Raw genomic sequence first — 26480 nt, 5'->3', positions numbered from 1 at the left:
GTATTGCAACTTTTTTTTAGTGCATTTTACTCTAAATTCTTGACAATATATTTAGTAAACATTTGCACAAGAATGTATTGGAATCTGTGCCATGCATGTCAGTTTGGAAAATCGGAATAAAAAATAGTAGTTACATACGGCTTAGCAGGATTTACCCCCGTTCGTGCAATGCAACTCTTTAGATAAAGGTCCTATCCCGACTGCAGAGCCCGGGCCTGGACAAGGGGAATCATTTGAGGGAGTTAAAGGGGAAGTCTAAGGGCTCATTCACACAACAGTATGCCTAAAACGCGCGTGGTCACATGTGAACCGGCTATTGTCGCGCATGGCAGTGCATCGTGCATGACAGCGTATCTCACGCGCAGTGTGACTTTTTTCTTATTTCCCGCTCTACCTCATGGTGGCATTGTGTATATATCATCTTGTATTGTGTAATGTATTGCGCATGGACGGGTGGGATATGCTACCCATAGAAAACAATGGAGCTCTCACTGCATCGTACGCGACGAAATAGAGCAGGCTGCGATCATTTACACACTAATGTGAACGGATCAATGAAAGTCCATGCACTTTCATTGACAACATTCACCGCATATCATCACGGTCGCATGAATGAGCCAGTCAGAGGAAAAAGTACATTGAAATCTGCTCGGCGCTATATAAAAATCAAAGTCCTACTCGTCTCGACAGATCCCCAGAGCTCCCATGCTGGGGGTGCGCAATTCCCTGCTGCACAGTTTTTCCGGCTCCACCAATGACATCCCTTCACAGGGTCATGTGACTGCTGCAGCCAATTGCCTGTTGTTCCTGAGTTACACACAGCTGGTGATTGGTTGCAGCAGTCACATGACCCTGTGAAGGGACATTATAGCTGGAAGAAGAATGCAACAGGGGATTAGGCATGGTTGGAATGGGAGCTGCGGAGAAGAGTAGGACTTTTTATTGTTCTTTCCCTGCCTCGGTACAAAATTCCTATCTCCGATCAGCTGATTCCGGGTCGTGCCGAAGCAACATCCATTCTACCCAATTCCCACAGTGCAGTGATAGTGTTAGACTACCAATGCACTATACCTGCTCCCTGACTGGCCAGGGCTTCTTACATGATCAGTTCTGGCCAATCAGAGCAGTGCACAGTGCACATTAGGGATCTACTCTTCTTTCCCCTCTAATCATAGGAAAGAATTTGGTCCTGAAACGGGAGGGTCACTTTAATTTCTTCTCTCCAGACCCTCCTTTTAATAGCAGTGATGAATGCGAGGACACATTTCTGGAATACGGCGCACGCGGTCCGACATTTGTCACAATGTACAGTATGTCGATACATTATTAGATATTGGCGAAGATTGTCACTATTGATAATACAAACCATTAACTCCAGACAGATCAGGAACGGGGGTGAAGTTTCCCAGCAATGGCCGGCCTGACAAAGCGACTCTACGGGAGGAAGAAGTCACAGAACACCCAGAGGAATGTAGGGTACTACACATCGGGTGAAGGTGGGGATGATTTACACCAGACCTTATATTTCACAGCTTTAACACATGATTTCTGCAGCAATTTCCATAATTGTGGTAACAGTGGGGTTTTTACTAAAATGTTTTGCTGAAATTCAGAAAATTGTTCCAAATAACAGCAACTAAGTATGAAAATGGTATAACTGCTGCTATCCAGGGGTAAGGCTGCGTTCACACGTGCATCGTGCTTTCCACTTATAAGAGAAGCCAAGATGCAATGCTGGATCCTGATGGGACTGAGCTGCAATTCCTGACACAACCACTGCAAAAGTACAGAGCTGTGGCAAATATTGAAGGGTATGCAGCACTCAATCAATATTCCAGAATGTCCGCTCATCTATACATGATGGTACAACAATGAGATTAATACCAAGTCTATCTGTATAACTAATCGGGTTGTCCAGTTGTAAACTATTGATATACTATTAATGGCCTATTCTGAGGACAGGACCCCTGCCATTTAGCTGGTAGTTAGGCTGCTGCTCTTTTGCACTGAGCTGATTTCTGTGGGAATCAGACAGCTCTGTCCGCACTGCGGTGGCCAGGCCTAGTACTACAAAGTTCCCACTGAAGCGAGTGGGTGTAATACTAAACCTGGCCACTATAGTGGGAAAGAAGCTGTTGGTTTCCTGACGAAATCAGCTCAGTGAACGAATGCACTGCCCCAGAGAATAGCTTATCAGTGGTGGTCTCAAATGATTGACCTTTGTCAGTCTATTAACAGTTTAGAAATGGACAACCCCTTTAAGGTTTTGAAATGTCCTCCTCACAAAAACTGCATCACACCCGCCATGGCAGCGGCTGGAATGAACAGTTTGTGCCTAGAAACCTACCAGTGCATCTGAAAAAAAAAAAAAAAAAAAAGATTCCGACGGCACTTATGGCTACTAAAGGCCGTGCAACCAGTTACTAAGTTCAAAAGAATTATTGTACGAAAATAATAATGCACAGAACGTATTATAATATTTCATCACGGTTGAGATAACCAGCATTGGGGGCAGTGGTAGCGCCCCTCTAGTTCCTTTTTTCACCGCCAATAGCCGTTTCCACTTAGTGGACCAATCTACGGTGGATAAACTTGTATTGTCATGTTTGTCTGCTAACTGCAACTATGTAATTTGCATGTGCTGCTTAAGACAGAAGAGAAGGAGAATAGGAGAAGGAGGAGACTAAATAGGAGAAGGAGGAGACTAAATAGGAGAAGGAGGAGACTAAATAGGAGAAGGAGGAGACTAAATAGGAGAAGGAAGAGACTAAATAGGAGAAGGGAAAGACATGTGCCAGGGTTAGCAGCCCGGTGATGAAAGGCCCGGTCATTTCCAGGATTATAAAAAGTAAATAGTTACTATCGCTTTAAGAGAATTTATGCAACATTGAAGCACACCATCCCTCCTATGGAGGGAAATAAGGTTTATTTTTCTTCTGTTCATCGAAGTTACTTTTGATTAAAAAAACAAAACAAGTAACTGCCTCGGCCCGCCGCCGTCCGCTATTGTGCCAGCCTGCTTCACGTTAATAGGTTAATATACATAGAGAAAGAAAGAGTAAAACATCTAGCAGATCAGACATGCGGAGTTGCTCCTAGCAACCAGGCAGATTACAACTCTGTAAAGCACTTTAGCGACGCGATTCGCACGGGTGGAAGCTTCACTTTTCTTTTGCATTGGTTTTCATCCAGCTGACACGTATGTACAAGCCGTGTACATTTAACAATGATATCACAGAACACACGTATGTGTGCAACATACAGCTCCAGGGCCCCAGTGCTGCGCCTGTAAGACGGGCCACCTGCCTCATGCCATCTATAACACTAGTGTCTTCCTAGGTGTCACAATGGCCTTTGGTCCCCTCGGACAGCGGGGCATTGTTGCCTCTCCACCACTACAGCTGCACCCACCATAAATAAGGATACGCAGGAACAAACTATTTGGGCCTGAATTTTCTTTTTGATACTGACAATTGTACAACCTTTCAATATATCAAATGATATCAAAAAATAATTCCTTAAACAGGAAAACCCCTTCAGCTGACCCTCAGGATTGTTCATCAATAGGTGATCGGTCAGGGTTTTCCACACGGGATCCTCAGGCTGCTATCAGTGTGGACAGCGCTGGAAGCGCATAGCGCCGTCTGTATAAGGCCTTAGTCACACGGGCGTTTTTTCACGCGATTTGCGCATCGCATGACGGATGCGCATGCGCAAATCGCGTGACCGGCGCCGAAAAATCGGCCCAAAAATCGCCCGAAAATCTGCTCCTAGCCGCGTTTCATTAGAAACGGGCCGGAGCTGTCCAGCGCATTGCATTCAATGGAGCCGGCAATACAGCGGCTCCATTGAATGCAAGCGCTGCGGGCGAGTGTGGGATGAATTGTCGGTAAGGGGTTAAATATATAACCCCTTACCTGCAATGCATCCTTAAATGTGAAAAAATAAAAAAAAAGGATGTACTCACCTGCTCCCGGCAGCTGGAGATCCCGGCGGTCGGCCTGCAGTGGGTGTGAAGGAGGTGTGACTCAGGCTTGCCCCTGATTGGCTCAGCGCTGAGCCAATCAGAAGCAAGTCTCAGTCACACCCATTCATGAATTCATGAATGGGTGTGACTGAGATCAGCCTCTGATTGGCTCAGGCTGAGCCAATCAGGGGCAAGCCTGAGTCACACCTCCTTCACACCCACTGCAGGCCGACCGCCGGGATCTCCAGCTGCCGGGAGCTGGTGAGTACATCCTTTTTTTTATTTTTTCACATTTAAGGATGCATTGCAGGTAAGGGGTTATATATTTAACCCCTTACCGACAATTCATCCCGCGCACGCCGGCAGCCCATTGCTTTCAATGGAGTCGGCTGTATTGCCGCTCCATTGAATTTAATGGGCAAACATTGTTCTTCTCTGCCACAGCTGTTCCAGCTGTGGCAGAGAAGAATGATTTGTCTTCTGTATGTTCTCAATGGGGTCGGCGCTGCTGCCGCCGGCCCCGTTGAGCGCATATAGAGAAGAGAACAGGAATCGCAGATCGCAGATAGGTGCGATCTGCGATTTCTGTTCTCTAATTTATCGGACGAGCGCATAAAAAGCGCTCATGTGTCCGATACCATTGCAAAGCAATGGTTTTAAAAAATCGCCGGACGCATGCGCATGCGCAAATCGCGGCAATAAACGCCCGTGTGACTAAGCCCTTACACTGCAGTACAGAGAGTGCCATCTGCTTCCAGCACTGACAGCTGGGCTGGGATCTGCCGATTGTTATAGGTCGACATTAGTTGATCTGTGGGGTCCATCACTCAGGAATCAGGATCCTTGACAAAGATAGTTCATCACAAAGAAAAGTAAAGATGACCTTTTAAAAAAAGGTTTTCAAAAGAGGTTTTAGATTTTTAAAAAGCACAATGAAACATTTCGCCACTTTATGTACTTTGTTTCTATTTCTCCCTGATTTTGGCTGAGTCCTGTACCAGTCTTGTATCCAGTCTACACAATCATCTATGAGCTGCAGCCGATGCTACAATGTAACAGTGCAGATAAGATGGAACTCTCAGGACTGTGTTTAGCTGACAGAGTTGGGTACACTGGATACAACTGTAGCAAAAAACATTGGACCAAAAATACTCTCCGCATCACAGCATTGCTGAGGAAAACAATTTGCCCACATAAAATGACCTATTGTAAACAATGTAGTCCATTGTTGTGCGAGTTTTGTGTGTCTTGCAACGCAAAAGAGTCGCAGTGGACTACCTTAATCATTTGTAGGCCCCCTGTGCCCTCCCAGAGAGTCATTTTTGTAGGCCCCGCTGTGCCCTCCCAGAGAGTCATCAGTAGGCCCCGCTGTGCCCTCCCAGAGAGTCATTTGTAGGCCCCGTTGTGCCCTCCCAGAGAGTCATTTGTAGGCCCCGTTGTGCCCTCCCAGAGTCATTTGTAGGACCCGCTGTGCCCTCCCGGAGTCATTTGTAGGCCCCGCTGTGCCCTCCCGGAGTCATTTGTAGGCCCCGTTGTGCCCTCCCGGAGTCATTTGTAGGCCCCGCTGTGCCCTCCCGGAGTCATTTGTAGGCCCCGCTGTGCCCTCCCGGAGTCATTTGTAGGCCCCGCTGTGCCCTCCCGGAGTCATTTGTAGGCCCCGCTGTGCCCTCCCGGAGTCATTTGTAGGCCCCGCTGTGCCCTCCCGGAGTCATTTGTAGGCCCCGCTGTGCCCTCCCGGAGTCATTTGTAGGCCCCGCTGTGCCCTCCCGGAGTCATTTGTAGGCCCCGCTGTGCCCTCCCGGAGTAATTTGTAGGCCCCGCTGTGCCCTCCCGGAGTCATTTGTAGGCCCCGCTGTGCCCTCCCGGAGTCATTTGTAGGCCCCGCTGTGCCCTCCCGGAGTCATTTGTATTCCCCATTGTGGCCTCCCAGAGTCATTTGTATTCCCCATTGTGGCCTCCCAGAGTCATTTTTATTCCCCGCTGTGCCCCACCAGTGTCATTTACAGGCTCTCCTTGTTCTCCACCCTACCCAGTCATTTATGGGCCTCATTGTGCCCTGGCTATAAAATAAAAAAAAAAAAAAAACTCATTCACCTCCATCAAGCTCCCATGAGCTTTTCCTCCTTTGCCATTGCCTCTTCTGCCCAGGATCATGCAGAATTATGCAGGCCGCGCAATAACCTCATCTCGCCAATTGCATGCGACAGAGGTGGTGCCGAACGATAAAGCAGGAAATGCTCAGGTTCAAGCAGTATTGCTGTCATAATCAACTGAATCTGTGTCTTCAAGGTGCGGATACAATTGATCTCAAAGAATCAGGACTGGATTGTTTCTACCACTAAAGCAGGGCACCGAGGCTCAATGGAACCCAGTGTCTGCCTGGGTTTGCTGGGTGCAAATGTGGGCCCACATAGTGTTCAGCTCTTGTATATTCACCTTGGCAACTTTTTTCTAAAGTGTTAGATCAGGCAGGAAATCAGAGTTGCAGTAAGAAATGGTCCCTTCTGGACACTATGCGGTGCTGAGAGATATCGGGGGTCAAGAGCAAACAGATCTTCTCTAAGCTGAGCGAATGAAGCCCTGACATTATGCCAGTGGGTGGATCAGCGTATCCAGTCCTGTACCGCAGAAGCCCGAGGTGCCGTCTTTCTGTTGCGTTCTACAGGTTAGTTCACATGTTGTACGAAATTATGTGGATTTCCTTCAGCGCAAAATCTGCACCAAAATCCACAGAATTGATTTGGATTCTGAGGTGTATTTTGGTGCCGATTTAACCCATTCAATAAAGAATTGAAGTCTGCTGCAGATCCGCACCAAAATCGGTACCAGTGTTATCGTTTTTGAAGCTGGAATTATGTGGATTTTGGTGCAGATTTTCTGCTGCGGCAGACTGCACCATGTCCAATACGTGTGAACGCACCCAAAGGGATGCCGTTTAAAACCCCAAGCATAACTAAAATAAAGTCCAGTTAGAGCAGATGAATCACAGTGGTCTGGTCCAATTAAGTCTCCCCTGTACCAGACCCAACCCTGTTCCAGGGACTTTCTACAAGAGCACCCAGACATCTCCTGAGACAGAGGTAAGGCTGCAAGTGGCCGATTCTCCCAGCCTAAATCCCCGGACCTAAATTCAGAGGTCCCATCTGTCAATTATAACATTTATGTCTTCTTTGGCTTCTTTCGCACTAGCACCATTTAATTCTGTTATTAGGCTCAGTCATAGAAGCTGAACAAGGAAAACAGCGGAACTGCTGCATCCGTGGCCTGATGGACACCACTGACCATAATGGTCAGCATTGTCCGTAGTTGTTGGGGATACATCGTGGCCAGCTGCTTTATTTGTATGGAATTTTGTGCTGGCGGCTCATAACAGAGCCTCCAATGAAGACCTGAACATTGCCTTATGTGGCAGGGGAGCTTTGGGGACTCAAGGAGGCCCCTGCTGTGACGACTACCTCTAATAAGTCCCTGTATATTTATGTATACATATCTACTGTACACTGAACAACAACATATTCACTTATCTACTGAGCGATAGATCACACACCATGGAAATATTATGTAAAACTCCATTATGATGGCATTTTTCCTATGGCGCCCCCAGGCATTTGGGCCGATTGTAAGTGCTTCTTGCACAGCTGCCCCCGGGATCCCCACGTATAAAGCGCCGAATTCACACACAGTATATAGACAGTGCAAGCAGCCTTTAAACTCGGACCCTTCTACTACAAGGGCTGATCATCCGTCTGTGCCGGACCCGGCTATCTACAACCCCAGCCCTCCAGCACGTGTGCCTTGGACAAGCCTCTTATGCTCGAGAGCAATCACATAATGACGCCACGAGTCCACGCAGCGTAACAAATCTGTAAACAAAATGTTACAAGCCAAAGGGCAGCAGACGAGAACGTGCCGGATACAACAGTGCAAGAGCAAATGCATTCATCTAGATGAGGATCCATCCCCTCCCCCGCCTTGTGGATATAACGTATAAAACACTGTCCGCTCTGTAATAACCGCCAAAATACCGCTTATCCCATACAATTTAGCCAATTAAAACATAAATTAGACTTTGGAGCAGATACGTTAATTATTCTACCACTGTTTCCCATACCAGTACTTTGCAGTAACCTCTACATGTGCCATATATCCCATAGGTGCCGCTATCTGGACAATCATTTTTAGTTATCGTGGAAAATGGAGCATATGATAGATGAGGATGCCAACAGGCCCATCTTGCTGCCCAATTAATTTTCTGTACTAAGGGCTTGTTCACGCTTGCGAGTATATTGATGCAGATGGCGAACGAGCATTAACTAAGGGTCGGGAGTATAGCGTTGTCAGTGTGATCTGTATGGCACGGTAGATACGGCAAACACAAGCGCTCTGTTCCCCCATGTGTGTCATGTAGGACGTGAGATGATCCGCAGATACAATGGTTGCTTAAACAAGTGATTCATGCCTTGATGCCACGTCTTCACCCTCTGCCTTTATGTGGCATTAGGAAACAAAAGAAAGGGTCAACGGGAGTCCTGGGGAAACAGCCGATGATGGGACGCTGCGATCCGGTGGTTTGTCGCATAGTTCATTACATTGCAAGACGGAAACCAGAATGAGGGGCAACTAAGTGTATGGCGGGAAGACCCTTTAAAAGATATAACCTAGGTATGGTATAAGATGAGATTGATGAGGGTAACGCCTCTGAGGAAGAAGTTACCCGGTTTGCTCTACCCCGGGCCGGATCAATGTCCGTTGACCGGCTCAGAAAAACGAAAGCTACAGATGGCATAGCTATGACAAAAAACATATACACCATATCTAAGAGTAGTGTTGCTTGTTTGGAGACCACTATTACCATGTGGGGTGGGACACATAGGCTGGGTTCACACGAGACCGAAAGCCCGCGGAAATCTCGCAGAATGACCGCACAGAAATACCACGAAATTTCCATGGGAGAAATGCAGCTTCAAAAGCTGTGGCCTTTTGCCGTGGATTTTGGAGCGGCTTCACCACCTGCATTCCGCTGCAGCCATCTCTCCCCACAGAGAGGAGAGCAGCCGCTGCGGAAACCGGGAAAGAATTGACATGCTGCGTCTTTGAACTCCGCATGGCTTGGCCGCAAACAGATCGACGGCTGCGTGTGGACGAGATTTTTGCAAATCTCGTCCACTTTGCTGGCTATACCGGGATAAAAAGCTGCGGGCGTAAACTTTCTGACGGACATTCTGTGTAATTATGCCCTGTGTGAACCCCGCCTTACTGTCTAGTTAGTGTTTATCATTTGGGGTACATGATGGGTTCTTTTTGTGTTTTTTTTTGAGGCACTATCTCACCTTACTGTTTTCAGGGGTGCCGTCTTACTCACATGATCAAACACAAGAGTTTGGTTTTTGCATGGGACGGGGAAGGGTTAGCTAAAATCTTTCTACCGGGATCCATGAGCCTTTAACCACACCTCTGCATATAATGATGTCACATGGTGCACGAATTCTGACATATACTAATCAGTGCTTCCAAACAGAGTATCAGAGACCTGCGGTTGAATTGTCCGTAGGGCAAGGCAAACCAAGCAGCGATGCGTCAATCCAATATGGCTGCACGTCTCCTGAGAAAGCCCAATCCGCAGCTTTCCTAACACTGGATGCACTAAGTGTGTGCTGCCCCCTTTTCCGTTGTTCGCCTGTCCTCGGGTCTTGGGTCAGGGCCCTATAAGGAAGGTTTCCACAGCGAAATCTCTGCCTACACCACGGCTACACGTTGCAGATTTCTGCCGCAGATCTGCACACGGATTTAGCCCTTTTTAATGGGAAAATCTGCATGTGGAATTCGCATCAAGGAGGGACGGCAACTTTTTTGTTTTGCACGCAGATTCCAATTCTGCGCCGTATAGACTACAACTTAGTTTATCACTGAAAGTAATGGGATGCGGATTTGCAGTGCATTTTGCATCCAAATACCACGGTGTGAACATACCCCATGATGCAGCCCTGGAGAAGAAGTGGCAGCATACGTCAATTAAATGATTAGGTGATCGAGAAAATATATATATTGTGTGCATTGAACGAGATTTACCAAGACTAGTGCAAGTAAGAAGTGACGTTGCCTTTAGCAACCAATCAGGTTCAAGATCTCATTTATCAGAGGAGCTTTGAAGGATGAAGGGTCCAACATGTCTGGTGGCTATGTAAATGCCCCTATTGTTCCTCGCACTAGTATAGATGAATTTCCCTCACTGCCTCTTCATAAAGAATTGCGCTCAGCTCTGCTACATCTGTATGAAACATGGAGAATGTTCTCCTGTTACATAAACCATAACTATCGTTGGGTCCTGCAGGTCACAGAATGTTTGTGACCCTCGGAGGACACACAAGTCATCACTACAGACAACTTATAGCGCGCAGTACGAGAAACCGTTGCGTGTAAATACGGCTTCAAGGTTACTTTGAGACGACGCGATGTGAGTTATGTAACGAGCGCTGATCAATCAGATGAGTGCTTGTTTGTCTGGCCTTCACACGTACGAATGACAAACGGCCATTCATGCGATCATTCATCTCTCGTACGGTTTCACCGCAGTTAGCGGCACGTGCGCCATTTACACAATGATTTTTCGTGCTACATAATGACCCGGTAAACTAGCATCAACTTGGTCTTTGTGTGATCAGCAGCACCTTCATACGGCCGATGAATGTTCCTACGAACTCTTAAGGTATTTTAGATGGAATGATAATCATTCAAAAATCGCTCAAAATGTGAAAGTGAGCGATAAGCGCTCGGTCTGAACGCGGGCCAACGACTGAGCAATACATTGTTCACTTTTGGTTCGTCATTCATCTTTTACAGACATAAAAACCTTCGTTGGCTCATTCGCTTATCGTTCGGTCTAACCGGCGCTCGGTCAGTCCCTCGCAGTCACTTATACAGCGAATGTTAAAGACTGAACGATTCTTGTTTCAACGGGCCAGTGATGTATCCGCTGTATGAACAGGTGGCATGAGAGCAACGAGCTCATCTAAAAAGGACCCTTACCCCATCATCAGGCCATGCAAAAGGCCATTAGGGGACAGACAGCATATAGATAGTCCAATAGTGGAGGCCGGGTGTAAAGGCCCTTTTACATGCAACGGTTATTGCTCAAAATCCGTTCAAATGGCCGAAAGTGAGTGATAATCGTTGTGTGCAAACGTGGGCAGTTGTGCACTCTTCCTTCACTTGTCGGTAACCATCGTGAAGCCGCTCAAAAGACTTTCCATTTGAATGGAATATGTCTGGTCTTTTGAGGGGCTGCAGGATGGTTTTTGTTTGCCTTGCATACATGAGTATATTGGAAGACAATGGAATCTGCAGGCCAGATAATCCCTGGCATAAACACACGCCCAGCTGAGCAAACAACTCCTTCTGAATTTACTTAAGCTGATGAAGGAAATGAGAGGATTAAAAGCCATTATTGGTACATGTAATTTTATGCAAAAATGCCGTCAGTTCGTTCAGTTGTGCGGCAGTTTTAGCGATAGTTGTTGCGTGTAAAAGGGCCTTAACACTATGCTAGATAATGGGAGGAAAAACAAATTACATAGCGATGTTGACTGGAGGGCAACACTCGGAAGGACACATGAAATAAATTGCTAGATAACACATGGGGGGAGTGGGACACAGGATGTGCAGAACTGTGGGAGTCCATCACTTAGGATCCCCACAAGCTGGGCCCGCTGTCATTGCAGACAGCTCTGTCTGTATTGTAGTGGCCTGGGTTGGTATTGCTTGAATTCAACGGGAGCTGTACCTGCAATAAAACTCTGGGCTGCTGTAACACAGAAAGTGTCATCAGTAATAAAGTACCAGAAAGCCCTTGGTGGTCTTATCCTTAGGATAGTCCATCATTAGTAGATCAGTGGGAGCCCGAGTCTCGATACTCTTGCCTATCACTTTACGGCGCTGGCGCTCAAGCAAACACTGCTTCCCTTCACTGTTTACCAGGCAGAGCTCCACACCTTTGTTAGTATGGTAGTGGTACTGCTCACTACCGCTTCAGTCCATTCAGGAGAGTCAGACTGAACTGTAATACCAGGCATAGCCACTAGTAAAGGTATAGTGCTGTGCCTGGTAACGAAAGAAGGACGTCACGCTCACTGGAGTGCCGTGGCCCATTCAAACTGCCAAACAGCAGAGTTATCTAGACTCTGAACCCCCACTGATTCATTAGTAAAGGTCTATCCTGATGTCCCTTGTACAGGGGACGACAGTTGGGTAAACGAGAGCTGCCGTCACCGCATAAGGTCGTCGGCGCTCGTGCAAAGCATTTAGACTGACAGACTTCACCGCTGCATTGCGGGCTTCTATGTGAGGCAGGGAGCATTTAGACTGAGCGAGAATCCTGCGATGGTTTTTATACTAACTAAGTCAGCGATAACGAATAGTAAACCGTGTTTTTGCATTTACACTGGATGAGTAGCGCTCAATTTTGTTCGTTGGGACGATTATCGCTCAAACTTTATAGACTAGAACATCAGTTTTAAAGATCCTGGATAATTCCTTTAAAATTAGCATATTAATGGTTTATAAAAAGATGCCCCCACACGGTCACGTTTTTTTTTTTTTTAAAGCACTCAGACTTTAATGGGCAATTTTGGTCCGTGATTTTAAATTTTTTCTTATGTAGCCTTTTTTTTATTTATTTATTTTTTTAAAGGCAACATCGGTCTGCATAAAAAAACGGATGTCTGAATGCACCAATTTAATCCAGTTTTGTGCACTTTCCATATTCGGTCAGTAAAATACGGACTGAATACGCATAGAAGAGACGCCCATGTGAATGAGCCCTAAGCATGTCTGTTCACAGGCGGACCCCCACTGATTGCCGCACGCAGGTGTCGCCTGGCAATCAGCGGAGATCCGCGTTGTGTACAGGGACCCCAATATGTATTTTTAATAGCCGTTTTAAGCTACATCCTCCTGACCTGCGCCCCCCTCGATCTGGTCCATTAGAAACCCCTTTGCATCCGCCTCGACACCGGCAGAAAGCGTTAAAATGCCAGCAGTGCGTATGAGTCAAACCCACACAAATGGACCGTTCTAAATTATGCATCGGGGTTTAATTAAAACTGGGTAATTCTGTTCCACAATTGCGCACGGCTGCTAGGAACGCATTAACTGCGAGTGTTTTAAGGTAAATACTTCTGAATCACCAACGTGCCTTTCAGTTAAGATATTAATCAATCTGAAGTAGTGCGGCCTAAAAAGCTGCGTCTTCACATGCAATTTGTCATCTGGCAGAAGCGAAGGCGAGACGATTCATGAATGGAGCCGGCCTGCTTCTTGCGCGGCTCTGGGTGGCCCAAGGCAGATTATCTCCTGGGTCTCAGATGGAGCACAATAATACCGTGTGCAGCTCTGAAGCAATGTGTGGGTGGAGGATGTGATGGAGAACGGCGCGGTGCGGCTGGCTTACAATGCAGCGCTGTAGATGGGGTGACCTGATGGGAAGCACGGCTGCTGCTAAATATCACACGTGTGCAAAGCAAGCCAGATGGGGGATATCTGAAGGTGCATGCAAGATAATACTGTATACCTGAGAGCGCCACGATATGCCGGCGTGTGATATGTTCTGCATATACGGCAGCAAATGGGCGTCATGCATAGATATAACACAGAGATTTCCGGTAGGCACACTGAGCTATATGCATACAGCATGCTATAGGTGTATGACACCGGCCAAGTGTAATGCAGTGTGTGACGTCATCATAAGGTCATTTGTTCAACATGTATGCATCTATACTGACTGCACAGTATATGGCCATGTGATCTGCCTTGTATGGCACCCATGCTATATGTCCATACTGTACCCCTCCAATTTCACATGTAGCACATATTATTGCATGCCATATTATAGCAGAACTGAGGTGCCAATGCAAGGGGCTGCCGTAAAGGAGTTATATGGTTACCCAACACCCTGCTTCAATAGGGTCGCCTGATGTATTGTAATAAACCGAGATATACTTGCCCCTCTGAAGTTGCCGGGATGCAGCCCCTCACAGGAAATCAGGTGACCACAACTGGCACACAGAAGCTGCAGTGTCACCGCTCCGCCTCTTGGCATTGGCTTGCATGTCTTGAGTGCCACAATGCCAGGAGTTCAGGAACGTGGCGCTGTACATCTCCAGTTTATCCCATACAACCCTATTGAAGCACAGTTGTCCAGTAACCGCATAACACCCTTACTGTATTGCTATGGCAGTGGACTGTAGTGCGCCAGAAACTATGCCAAAATACCACCTGCACCAGAAACTGCGCAAAAGTCCAGCATAGTAGGACTGAGCATGCCTCAAGGACAGTTTGACGGACTGAGATGGCTGCTATAAAAAGAGGAGGATCCTTCCTGCGCCATAGGTAGAGCAGAGTGTGCAAAAAGCTGCCGGGAGAGCAAGGACTGCAAGCAAGGCTGTTAAAGGAGCTGCCACTGGATTAGCTCAGAGACAATGCTGGGATCCAGGGACCAAAAGCTGCCGGTCGAGAAAGAGGAGCCACGTGGAGACCAAAGAGCAAACAGGCTTATGCTGTAATAGGAATGGATTAAGATCAGGGAGAAGACTGGAGAGTTCATTGGTACTGACTTGTAAGTGAGGCCAGCTTCGTAAGTGAGGCCGGCTTCGTAAGTGAGGCCGGCTTCGTAAGTGAGGCCGGCTTCTAAGACCACTGTGTGTGCACACCGCTAGGGAGCAACTAGTTAAGCTAGCAGGCCTGATGCGAATGAGAACAGAGACAATAGTGAGAATTTGAACTGCCCTTACAGTTTCTGGGCTCAAACACTCCAGAATGGATTAATAGCTGTATTGATAAGAGTTGAACCTGCAATCTCAGAGATACGGAAACCGGGGTTTATCTCAACTGCGTGTGTTTCAACACGATTTCCCTTTTCAGGACTATAATATTGATCCTTGAACTGCCTTATTGATACGGTTGTGCCGGTATGGTTTACTATAATGCATTATTAATCCTGAGATTGCGTAAATCTACGCTAAAAGTTAAATTGCTTACTGGTTATTACAGCATCACTTATTTCAATTCCTTTATTTGTAAATAAACATGGCATATTTTTGTAACTCCTTCTGCTGCCTTGTTTCCTGAATCTACGTCATGCAACCACCCACAGGTCCATAAAACGAAACCTTAGAGAGTATGGGTACCAATGTATAAGCTCCATGGTTTTGTCATGTGCATGAGACCTAAAGGGCTTTCCAAACAAAAACTATTGATGACCCATCCTTAGGTTAAATCACCAAAGGCCCGCTGCATGGGATCCCCGGCGATCACTTGATCGCCCAGCCCGCTGCACTGAGCTGTCAGTGTGGCAGGCCAGATATGCGTCATAGGAGACGGGAGAGGAAGTAGCCTAGTTGGCTTTACTCCCATTGAAATCATCGGGAGCTGAAGTGGCTATTACATTACCAGCACTTCCGCCTACGACGCGGGGGTAGACACGGATGTGTAATAGCCACTTTGGTGAATAACTATTGATGACCCACTTGGAGGATAAGGCATCAAAAGTTTTTGCCCAGAAAACCACCATCTTCATTTGGCCCTTCATCATGAGGGCGCTAGTACGGCATTCAAAGGCCTTGGCAATGTAGTTTTGCCGTTTCATCCTGGGTCTCCTGTCTCCAGAAATCTCTTCTCTGCGTCGTAGAGGCGTCTAGTGGTCAACAAGCTCTACAAGCGGAAGAAGAGGTCACTACACACAAGGAGCCTCCGAAAGCCTCTTATAGGCCAAGGGGGGAACCACTTTCAGGGCCCCCGATGACAAGGCCGCTCATCTAATCACCACAACTCTCATCATTTACAGATCTGTCTGAGATGGAGCTGCAGGACGAGTTCTGCAGCAGAATGACAACTTCTTCTGGGGGTGCGACTGTTTTTGACAAGGAGTGTATATAATATAAAAAACAGCTGGAAACTTAAAGGCCACAACAGGCCGATCTCCTGCAGGGATCTGGAGACAGCTTTGGCAGAGTACGAGCCGCGTGGATTGACGGCTGGGTCAGCGGGTAGCAGCGATCAGAGGACAGGTACGGCTGCAGAGATTACACCATGTTCTGCTGAAGTGCACTGTCTTCAGAGCAGATGCTAAATTCTTGTAAGATCAATAGTCAGTCAGCCCACACTACTAATTATGAGTAATTATGCATAGCAGTACAGGGAGAAATCAGAGCAGCATTCAGACTGGTGACAACGATGGAGGAGGTTGGGGGGTGATGAGGGGAAAAAAAACTTAATTCAATGGGTGACAAACAGCCAAAAATAAAGAGAGATGTTTAACAAGGAAGAGAAAACAGCAGAGAGGCAGCAGAGGCCGGGAGCGACAGTCAGGAAGAGCGCGCAGCCAGCGGGGGAGGGGGCAACCAGGAGGAGCGCGCAGCCAGCGGCAGCAACAGCCAGGAGGAGCGCGCAGCCAGCGTCAGCAACAGCCAAGTGGAGCGCGCAGCCAGCGTCAGCAACAGCCAAGAGGAGCGCGCAGCCAGCGTCAGCAACAGCCAGGAGGAGCGCGCAGCCAGCGTCAGCAACAGCCAAGAGGAGCGCGCAGCCAGCGTCAGCAACAGCCAGGAGGAGCGCGCAGCCAGCGGCAGCATCAGCCAGGAGGAGCGCGCAGCCAGCGGCAGCAACAGCCAAGAGGAGCGCGCAGCCAGCGTCAGCAACAGCCAAGAGGAGCGCGCAGCCAGCGTCAGCAACAGCCAAGAGGAGCGCGCAGCCAGCGTCAGCAACAGCCAAGAGGAGCGCGCAGCCAGCGTCAGCAACAGCCAAGAGGAGCGCGCAGCCAGCGTCAGCAACAGCCAGGAGGAGCGCGCAGCCAGCGGCAGCAACAGCCAGGAGGAGCGCGCAGCCAGCGGCAGCAACAGCCAGGAGGAGCGCGCAGCCAGCGGCAGCAACAGCCAGGAGGAGCGCGCAGCCAGCGGCAGCAACAGCCAGGAGGAGCGCGCAGCCAGCGGCAGCAACAGCCAGGAGGAGCGCGCAGCCAGCGGCAGCAACAGCCAGGAGGAGCGCGCAGCCAGCGGCAGCAACAGCCAGGAGGAGCGCGCAGCCAGCGGCAGCAACAGCCAGGAGGAGCGCGCAGCCAGCGGCAGCAACAGCCAGGAGGAGCGCGCAGCCAGCGGCAGCAACAGCCAGGAGGAGCGCGCAGCCAGCGGCAGCAACAGCCAGGAGGAGCGCGCAGCCAGCGGCAGCAACAGCCAGGAGGAGCGCGCAGCCAGCGGCAGCAACAGCCAGGAGGAGCGCGCAGCCAGCGGCAGCAACAGCCAGGAGGAGCGCGCAGCCAGCGGCAGCAACAGGCAGGAGGAGCGCGCAGCCAGCGGCAGCAACAGCCAGGAGGAGCGCGCAGCCAGCGGCAGCAACAGCCAGGAGGAGCGCGCAGCCAGCGGCAGCAACAGCCAGGAGGAGAGCGCAGCCAGCGGCAGCAACAGCCAGGAGGAGAGCGCAGCGAGCGGCAGCAACAGCCAGGAGGAGCGCGCAGCCAGCGGCAGCAACAGCCAGGAGGAGCGCGCAGCCAGCGGCAGCAACAGCCAGGAGGAGCGCGCAGCCAGCGGCAGCAACAGCCAGGAGGAGCGCGCAGCCAGCGGCAGCAACAGCCAGGGGGAGCGCGCAGCCAGCGGCAGCAACAGCCAGGGGGAGCGCGCAGCCAGCGGCAGCAACAGCCAGGGGGAGCGCGCAGCCAGCGGCAGCAACAGCCAGGGGGAGCGCGCAGCCAGCGGCAGCAACAGCCAGGGGGAGCGCGCAGCCAGCGGCAGCAACAGCCAGGGGGAGCGCGCAGCCAGCGGCAGCAACAGCCAGGGGGAGCGCGCAGCCAGCGGCAGCAACAGCCAGGGGGAGCGCGCAGCCAGCGGCAGCAACAGCCAGGGGGAGCGCGCAGCCAGCGGCAGCAACAGCCAGGGGGAGCGCGCAGCCAGCGGCAGCAACAGCCAGGGGGTGCGCGCAGCCAGCGGCAGCAACAGCCAGGGGGTGCGCGCAGCCAGCGGCAGCAACAGACAGGGGGAACGCGCAGCCAGCGGCAGCAACAGACAGGGGGAGCGCGCAGCCAGCGGCAGCAACAGACAGGGGGAGCGCGCAGCCAGCGGCAGCAACAGACAGGGGGAGCGCGCAGCCAGCGGCAGCAACAGACAGGGGGAGCGCGCAGTCAGCGGCAGCAACAGACAGGGGGAGTGCGCAGCCAGCGGCAGCAACAGACAGGTGGAGCACGCAGCCAGCAGCAGCAACAGACAGGTGGAGCGCGCAGCCAGCGGGATAGGCGAAAGAATAGTTTTTTAAAGGGAGCCCTGACTTTAGATGTGAAGTGAACCCATCACCGTTACAGCTATTTAATTGCTCTGAACTAGAGGACACCACTGCACTTAGTACATAGTTTTCTGTCATATGTAATAGATTTGATTCATAGTTGATAATTTGCTGCAATAGAAGACTGGCAACTATAGGCCTGAAATGTGATTAATGGGGGCTTCATTTTTGTTCCTCTACACTGAAGCCGATAGGAGAAGAAATGCATTAATCAATGTCTATTCTGTTGCCACCACTGGGGGGAGCTCAGGAGCTTACTGTATACTGGTTTATCATAGAGTTAACTAAAGAAAATACTTTAGTAATACTTTAGAAGCTCCCTCTAGTGGTGACAATAGTGTATCTTTTAAAGGCATTTTCTGGGCAAATACTACCGATGACCTATTCACAGTCATCAATAGTTGAAAGGCTGGGATTCACAGCTTGAGACCCCGGCCGATCAGCTCTTTGGGCGCCTGTTGTCAGCACCACAACACGCAAAGGATGGGTTACATCCTTTGGGTTGCACCAAGATTACAAGTAAACCTCAAACCATAAGATATGGGATTACTTGCTGATCGGAAGGAGTCCCACGCTGAGACCCCCCCCCCCCCCCAATCTGCAGAACTGGACTCCCATGTCTCTCCCACAGTGACGTCAGTATGAAGGGGGCACTGGCCAAGTACGTGTGCTCAGAGCTCAATTTATTTTAATAGGGCTGCTCGATTATCTCCGAAATCCCAATGAAAGTGACTGGAGCGCTAGTGCGCTTGTGCAACCAGCGGTCCATTCAGTCTCACCCTCACTGCAGGGGGTGCAGCAATCCCGCAGTAAGGAGGTCGGGAGACATGGGACCCACAATCTCAACTCCACCAATCAGCAAGTTATCCCCTTATCCTATGGCTAGAGAATAATTTGCAATCTTGATACCCCTTAACAGGTCAGTAGTGGGTTTTTTCCCTTCTTTGTCTGCAAAATTAATTTTTCAGTCTTAAAAAACCTGTTTGAGTAACCTAAGAATATGCAAAATAAGGCAGCACAACTTGCAGCGATAGTAAAAAGAATAATACAACCTTTATTTAATCCATGGATCCTGTTTGAGTAACCTGTCTATAGAAACCTTGACTGTTCAGATAGTCCTAAACCATCTACAGAACTGCAACCTCCCTATAAATCCCAGACCGCCACATCAGCAAGTACATGCCCGCTCACAATTTTGACATCACCACAAAAACACGTCCCTATAAAAACCAACAGCCCCACCAACCCCGGGACTGATAGATCACAAACCGCCATATACAGGAAAACTACCATCACTTTGCTTAAGTAGGAAAGTCTTGAGCCCCATTTACTTGAATTGATTATCGTTCAAAATTTGTTCCAACGATGACCTATGAGCGATAATCGTTGTGTGTAAACACTTCCATCGTTCACTCTTCGGCTGATTGATGATTTTAAGGTGAGCTTAAAATCCATAATTCAGCTGGAGAGTAGATAACACAGACCTCATGCTGTGTTCTCCACGGGAGCGCTGATTACATTGTATTTAGCCAACAGCCCATGCAAGAACAATGGACCTGACTGCAGAGCTCAGACCACATGCTGTGTTCTGGAAGTAGCTTCTGGAGGCTCATTTACACGCAAATGCAGCTAATAAAGTGCTAATGGACATTAGTGTCCATTAGCACTTTATGCAAAATGATCTCTAGAACTGTCAATCTTTCAATCATTTGAAAGATTTGTCTTTAAGTGTAAATGAGCCTTTATATATCTCAAGGCAAGACAAGGGAGCAGTCCCCTTCTGGACTAGAGAGTTAAAAACGGAAGCTTACATAATAAAAAGGCAAAAATGGGTAACAGAGATAATCAAAGCAATATAATGCAAGTATTTATAACTCGAACCAAAATCTATTTGAATTATTCAGTTCGGCTGCTGGACACCAATATTTGCCGTTTCCCCTCTGTACTGCTGCGCGCCCTTCATTACCAGCAAAAGTGTTTTTGATGCAAATGAAACAAAACGATAAGATTATAAAAAACATATGGTAGTGTGCCGGCCCCAAAGTCCTGAGAAGACACATATATGACATTTCTATAGGATATACAGTACTGTTAACATTCGATAGTTGGAAGAAGAGTTGCACCCCTGGGATTCCCCCATAAGGGACGGCCATAGTCGAGAAAGAAAAAGAGAAGGGGAGAACTGGAGCCCTCTTACATCCCCAACAATACCCTTTCTCCTGCTGTTTGTGGGCGTCTGACCCCTATAGCTAAACAGGGAGCACCAAGCTCTACCAACACATGAAGTTCCAAGGAACTATCAGAGATAAAGCAAATGACCGCTTTATTAAAGCCCCGACCCTCTCGCGTTTGGTGCTTTTCTATATGGAAATTCTCCCCTTGACCTTGCAGTAGAGCATAAAACCACGTGACAAGTTTTCTGTGGATCAGTTTCAGTGTGAATCCACATTAAATGGGAAAATCCAGAGATCTGAGTGACTTCCAACGAGGCCAGTCATCGGTGGTAGACTAGCCGGGCCTCGCTGCCAACCGCGTGGAGTTCTATCGTGTAATGGTGTGGAGAGTATACAGACAATGACGCGATCAAGAAGAACATCCAGTGAAAGGGCATACTGCGGATGGAAACAACTGGTCACCGAAAGGGGTCAGAGAAGGATGTCAGGAATCGTCTGACCAACAGACACTGCACAGGTCAGCCGAATACAACGCTGGTGCTCCAACTAACGTGTCTGAATGCACAACTCGTTACTCCTTGGCACAGATAGACAATAACAGCAGACGACCAGTTCCAGCGCCATTGTGTCTAAGAGAAAAGCGGGACTCCAGCGGGCAAAAGAGCGCAAAACTTGTATTACTGAGCAGCGGAAAAACATCTCCTGGTCAGATGGATCCAGATTTCTGTTGCCCCGTGCTGATGGGAGGCCAGAATTTGGAACAAGCAGCATGAATCGCTGACCCCTTCCTCTCAGCTGGTCAGAACATGTCAGCAGCTCCATCTAATCTGTGGCAGCTACAAGAAGCTTCCTGTCCGCAGGGGCCGATATTCCTGCAGGAGAACGATATCATCAACTAGTGGAATCTACACTACGACGAACTGCTGCGGTTCTGCAGGCCAAAGGAGTCCAAGACTACTAGATGGGGGCTCTAATAAAGTGGCCGTTCAGAGTAAAGTACATAATATCCTGTGGTCCACAGCGTCTAGTCGGACTACTAGAACAACAAAACCATACTGACAAATACCGTCCATCACTCGAACTCTGAAAAATATTCTAAAAATGCCCAAAATTAAACGAATAAGAATGTCTTACCTGGAAGCATCAAAACTGTCGTAGGACCCAACAGTGTAGTGTCGAAACAACTTTTTCGTCCTGTCTGTCCGCGTTTCTTGAAAAGGAAAAAGGAAAATTCTGAAACCAATTAACATCATTATCCTTATTAAATTCTCTGCTGTAAATGATGTACAAGTATAAACAAATATCTGATGAGATCTCATATCCATCTAGCTTCACTATCACATCTATCCATCAATCCAAGATCCACCCATCACACCGCATCTCTCCATCCGTTCAGCCACACACTAATTGCAGGACAGTTCAGTTTTTACTTCTGCATTGGCAAAAGCATACCAGAAAAAAGTCACTTTTACAAAAACTTTTAACCTGTTTGTAAAAGTGCATTGTGGGATATTTCCAGAGTCAAAGGATGTGACAAAGTTGCAAGAGGTAAAAGTATGATGGTGTAAAATGCAGCATGCCTTAAAGAGTAGCTGCACCTTTAAAAAAAAAAAAATGACACATCAGAGCGACATGTTAAAAGTTTTGATCAGCGGGGGTCCTGCTGGTGCTGAGATGAAATGAAGGGGCTGCAGTGATCACCTAAGCGCTGTGCCCCTTCGGCTGTCATCATTGCCCGACGGCTCCTCAGCTAAAGATGCATAGACTTCTAGACTTCTTCAGCTGCCAAGAGGAGCAGACTTGCAACCCTGAAAGCCGAAGAGGCGCAGCGCTCTGGGGTGATCCCTGCAGCCTCTTCGTTTTGGTAATTAGCGGGAGTCTCAGCACCAGCAGGGCCTCCACTGATCAAATTTTTTTTAAATGTTGCTCTTACATTTTTTTTTAAATTTAAAGTAGTTACTCGTTAACCCTTCCCATCCCACACTGGAACACACTATAGCAGGAAGTATACGACTCCCATTAGACGCAGTACTTTTATGGTGCAGTGATGGAGCGTGCACAGGCCGTCCGTCACTTGTGAACACCAACAGTATTATAGAGGCTGACACTCCACTCCAATGGCTGGATTCACAGTTACTGCAACTTGGATCCAGTCCGGTCAACCCCTCAGATCCCACGGTGGATGCTGACCACAGCATCTAAGTGGTTAGACAGAAGGAGTGGCCTCCCTCTGTCACCTCACCTATGAGATCGCTAGGTGTTGATAAGTTGCCACTACACAAAATAACAAGATAAACAAGATTTATCCTGCATAGTTATTTAAAAAGAAAATGTAATTTTCTGTTCATGTTAAAATACAGAATACAAAGTGATCAAAAAGTCGTATGTACCGCAAATACACTACTAATGACAACTACAAGCTGTCCTCCATAAAGCAACCCCTCACAGCCCCGGAAAAAAGGAATATGTTGTAAATCTTCAAATGCACAAAACAAATGCTTTTCTAAAGAAAATAGATTTTATTGTGCAAACCTAGAAAAACATTTACAAGTATAAACATTTGGTGTCCTATTCACAATGACCGACTGGATGAAGTTATGGCGTTCTATTTTCACTTCTACTGCAGGGTAACACAGTAAAAACAAAAAAACCAGAAAAATAGCAAAATTACCGTTTCCCCCCCTCCAGAAAAAAAATGTACTCCAAATGGTGAAAGAAAACGCCCCCCAAAAATGGTTGTGTCAATAAAAGGTGTTGATACAAAATGACGTTATGCACAAGATAGGGAAAAATCTGATGGGCAGGGTCTGACGCGGGGCTCACCCATCTGATAAGGATGACCTACCTAAGCTTAGTACCATAACACCTCACAAGGGCATGCTCACACCGCGGATCCTGACGCTACATTTTCAGTGCGGATTCCGCCTATAAAACCACTGCAGACATCTTGCTCTGGATCCACATGTTGATGTAGTCCCGTCAAGGGGCAAAATCCACGTGTAGGATTCTGACGCGTTTTCATGCGTGAAGAAGTGACATCATGTCTTCTCATGAGACCACATGGTTCTTCCCGCAGATCCTCTTACAGGCCAATTCCGCTGTTAAATCCACTGTTCCTACGTAAAGAGGTGCGGTGCGGATCCACATCAATGTCCGTGTCAAAATCTGCACCATTTGCTTTTGGATTTTGGCGTGTTTCTTGGCACAGATCCACAGCAGATTTCACCTTTTCAGTTGAAGATCTGCGTCAGAAAACACGTCAAAATCCGTACTAAATGGTGTCGTTTTTGATGCGGATTCCGGTGTGGATTTTTCACTGTAGCAAAATCCACATGAATTCCGCTACGTGTGAATATACTCCTATGTATCGCTTTATGTCGTGTGCTTAGCCCTTACCGGAATGGTTCTCATGATGTCAGCGCTAACGGGGTATATATGAGACATATATATAGGACCACAACCGTAAAGCCCGTTATCTGCTTTGTCTGTCCCGTAATTAACATTTATTATGTCCCTTGCCCTATCAAATTAACGAGCAATCAATGCCGCACACTAAACACAGCAAACGCTCTACAATGCCGCACCCGGTAGCGCAGCCAACGCAGGACGGCGCGATTGATTTCCTATATGTATCATTCCACCAAGTAGCAAGCGCTGTACTGCAAACCTTTGAGCTAATTAACAAGCAAAAATTAATTACAAAATCGCCTTCTCTGGGCCGCATGCTAAATGTCTGCGTTCGGTTTGGTGCCAGAGAAAATTAAAATCTGTCACAGTCCAGTCACATCAACAAACCTGCAGTGAGGACCGGAGGAAAGTGACGGAAAGCATCAAAATGAATAATAGATGTACGGAACGGCGTCACGCTGCGAACAGAAAGTATTTGTCATGTGAAAGGTTTCTGTTAGGCTGAAGCTGAGAAGTGAACGGGACGCGAGGAAATCCCAACACACTTCAGGATTATCTGTAGGTTTGTAGATAAGGGAAACAGTCAGCAAGCTTGTCCACACAACCCTGATAGCATGCTGCACGCTAGATGGCATGACGGAAGTCGGAAGGACGCCATTATTTTTAGTGCCGTTAATTCAACACTCTTCTGTTTTGTCATTGGACAAATCTGACTTTCTGTCCCTATGACGAAACAGAAGAACAGAAAACAAAACTCCTAGTTATTATGTAGAGTCTGATGAGACTTCCCAGGATGCAAATCACCAGAATAAGCAGCAAATGCTGGCAGATTTCAACTATGAAGCAAACAGAATAGTGAGTGCAGCTCTGGAGTATAATACAGGATGTAACTCAGGATCAGTACAGGATAAGTAATATATGTACACAGTGACTCCACCAGCAGAATAGTGAGTGCAGCTCTGGGGTATAATACAGGATAAGTAATGTATGTACACAGTGACCCCACCAGCAGAATAGTGAGTGCAGCTCTGGAGTATAATACAGGATCAGTACAGGATAAGTAATGTATGTACACAGTGACTCCACCAGCAGAATAGTGAGTGCAGCTCTGGAGTATAATACAGGATGTAACGGAGGATCAGTACAGGATAAGTGATGTATGTACACAGTGACTCCACCAGCAGAATAGTGAGTGCAGCTCTGGAGTATAATACAGGACGGAACTCAGGATCAGTACAGGATAAGCAATGTATGTACACAGTGACTCCACCAGCAGAATAGTGAGTGCAGCTCTGGGGTATAATACAGGATAAGTAATGTATGTACACAGTGACCCCACCAGCAGAATAGTCAGTACAGCTCTGGAGTATAATACAGGATCAGTACAGGATAAGTAATGTATGTACACAGTGACTCCACCAGCAGAATAGTGAGTGCAGCTCTGGAGTATAATACAGGATGTAACTGAGGATCAGTACAGGATAAGTAATGTATGTACACAGTGACTCCACCAGCAGAATAGTGAGTGCAGCTCTGGAGTATAATACAGGATGTAACTAAGGATCAGTACAGGATAAGTAATGTATGTACACAGTGACTCCACCAGCAGAAGTGTGAGTGCAGCTCTGGAGTATAATACAGGATGTAACTCAGGATCAGTACAGGATAAGTAATTTATGTACACAGTGACTCCACCAGCAGAGTAGTGAGTGCAGCTCTGGAGTATAATACAAGAGGTAAGTCAGGATCAGTACAGGAGAATCGCAGCATGTTCTATTCAACGCGGAAAATCGTGAGGACAGCTTCCACTGCAGTCAATGGAAGCCATCCGTCCTGCAATACTTCCGCTGTGAGCACAGCGGAAGTATCATGGGAAATTGCGTCACCGCCCAAAGTCAGCAGAGACTCTCATAGCGGATCCAGAGAAGTGAGAATGGTGGTGTCTGTGGAGGGGGGGGGGGGGGCGCAGTGTCTGATTCCGCTGCAAGATGTTGCAGATGGAATCCGACCCGGCTGTGGGCATGAGGCTTAAATCAGGTTCATGCTGTCATACCAGGGGCTGCATGAACCCAAGACCAGGAAGCACTTGTACATATTGCATTCTGAAATGTTACTGTGTTGCAGCAGAAGACACACTTAAGTTCAACTAGGAACTGAGCTCCGAGTCACAGAGGCGGCTGTGCCAACCCCACCGCCCACATTGTGTGACCAACAACTCCTCTCCCGACTCAAGACAGCGAATGTTGACCCGCTGTGGCACAAAACGGATTTGGCTTAGGGATACATCTGGGGGCAGGATCTAGGGTCCTTTGGTATTCACCCTTTAACCCCATCAATCGGAAGCTAGTCTCCGCTGCAGTGAACCCCAGAAGTAGGTGTTTGCTCTGTGGCAGTTGATTCAAACTGGTCATGGTTTCGGTGATGTTGTACTGCAGGAGCAAACAGACACGGACATAGAACAAAACACGAGGCCGGGGCAGGTGGAATTCATGTGCAAGAATAAATCAGGCCAAGGGTCGGGGCAGATGGAGTAAATGTGCTCAATAAACAAGTCAAGGTCAAGAGTGGAAAAGTGAGGAAAGCTAAGTGGAAACATTCATGGATCAAAACTAGGA

At 48.0% G+C, this 26480-nt stretch overlaps 1 protein-coding gene across 3 annotated transcripts in view; it reads right to left on the bottom strand.

Moving 5' to 3' along the window:
* Positions 1-26480, bottom strand: part of SHANK2 (SH3 and multiple ankyrin repeat domains 2) — a 391791-nt gene that overhangs the window by 139532 nt on the left and 225779 nt on the right. For all 3 annotated transcript variants that reach the window (XM_066583524.1, XM_066583525.1, XM_066583526.1), the window contains exon 14: positions 21592-21667. In XM_066583524.1, the coding sequence (XP_066439621.1) occupies positions 21592-21667 (76 nt within the window). The remainder of the gene's footprint in view (positions 1-21591; positions 21668-26480) is intronic.

Source organism: Eleutherodactylus coqui, chromosome 11 (assembly GCF_035609145.1).
Source record: "Eleutherodactylus coqui strain aEleCoq1 chromosome 11, aEleCoq1.hap1, whole genome shotgun sequence".
NCBI lineage: Eukaryota > Metazoa > Chordata > Amphibia > Anura > Eleutherodactylidae > Eleutherodactylus > Eleutherodactylus coqui.
Note: the sequence above shows the minus strand (reverse complement) of the source record. Positions and strands in the feature narration are given on the sequence as shown.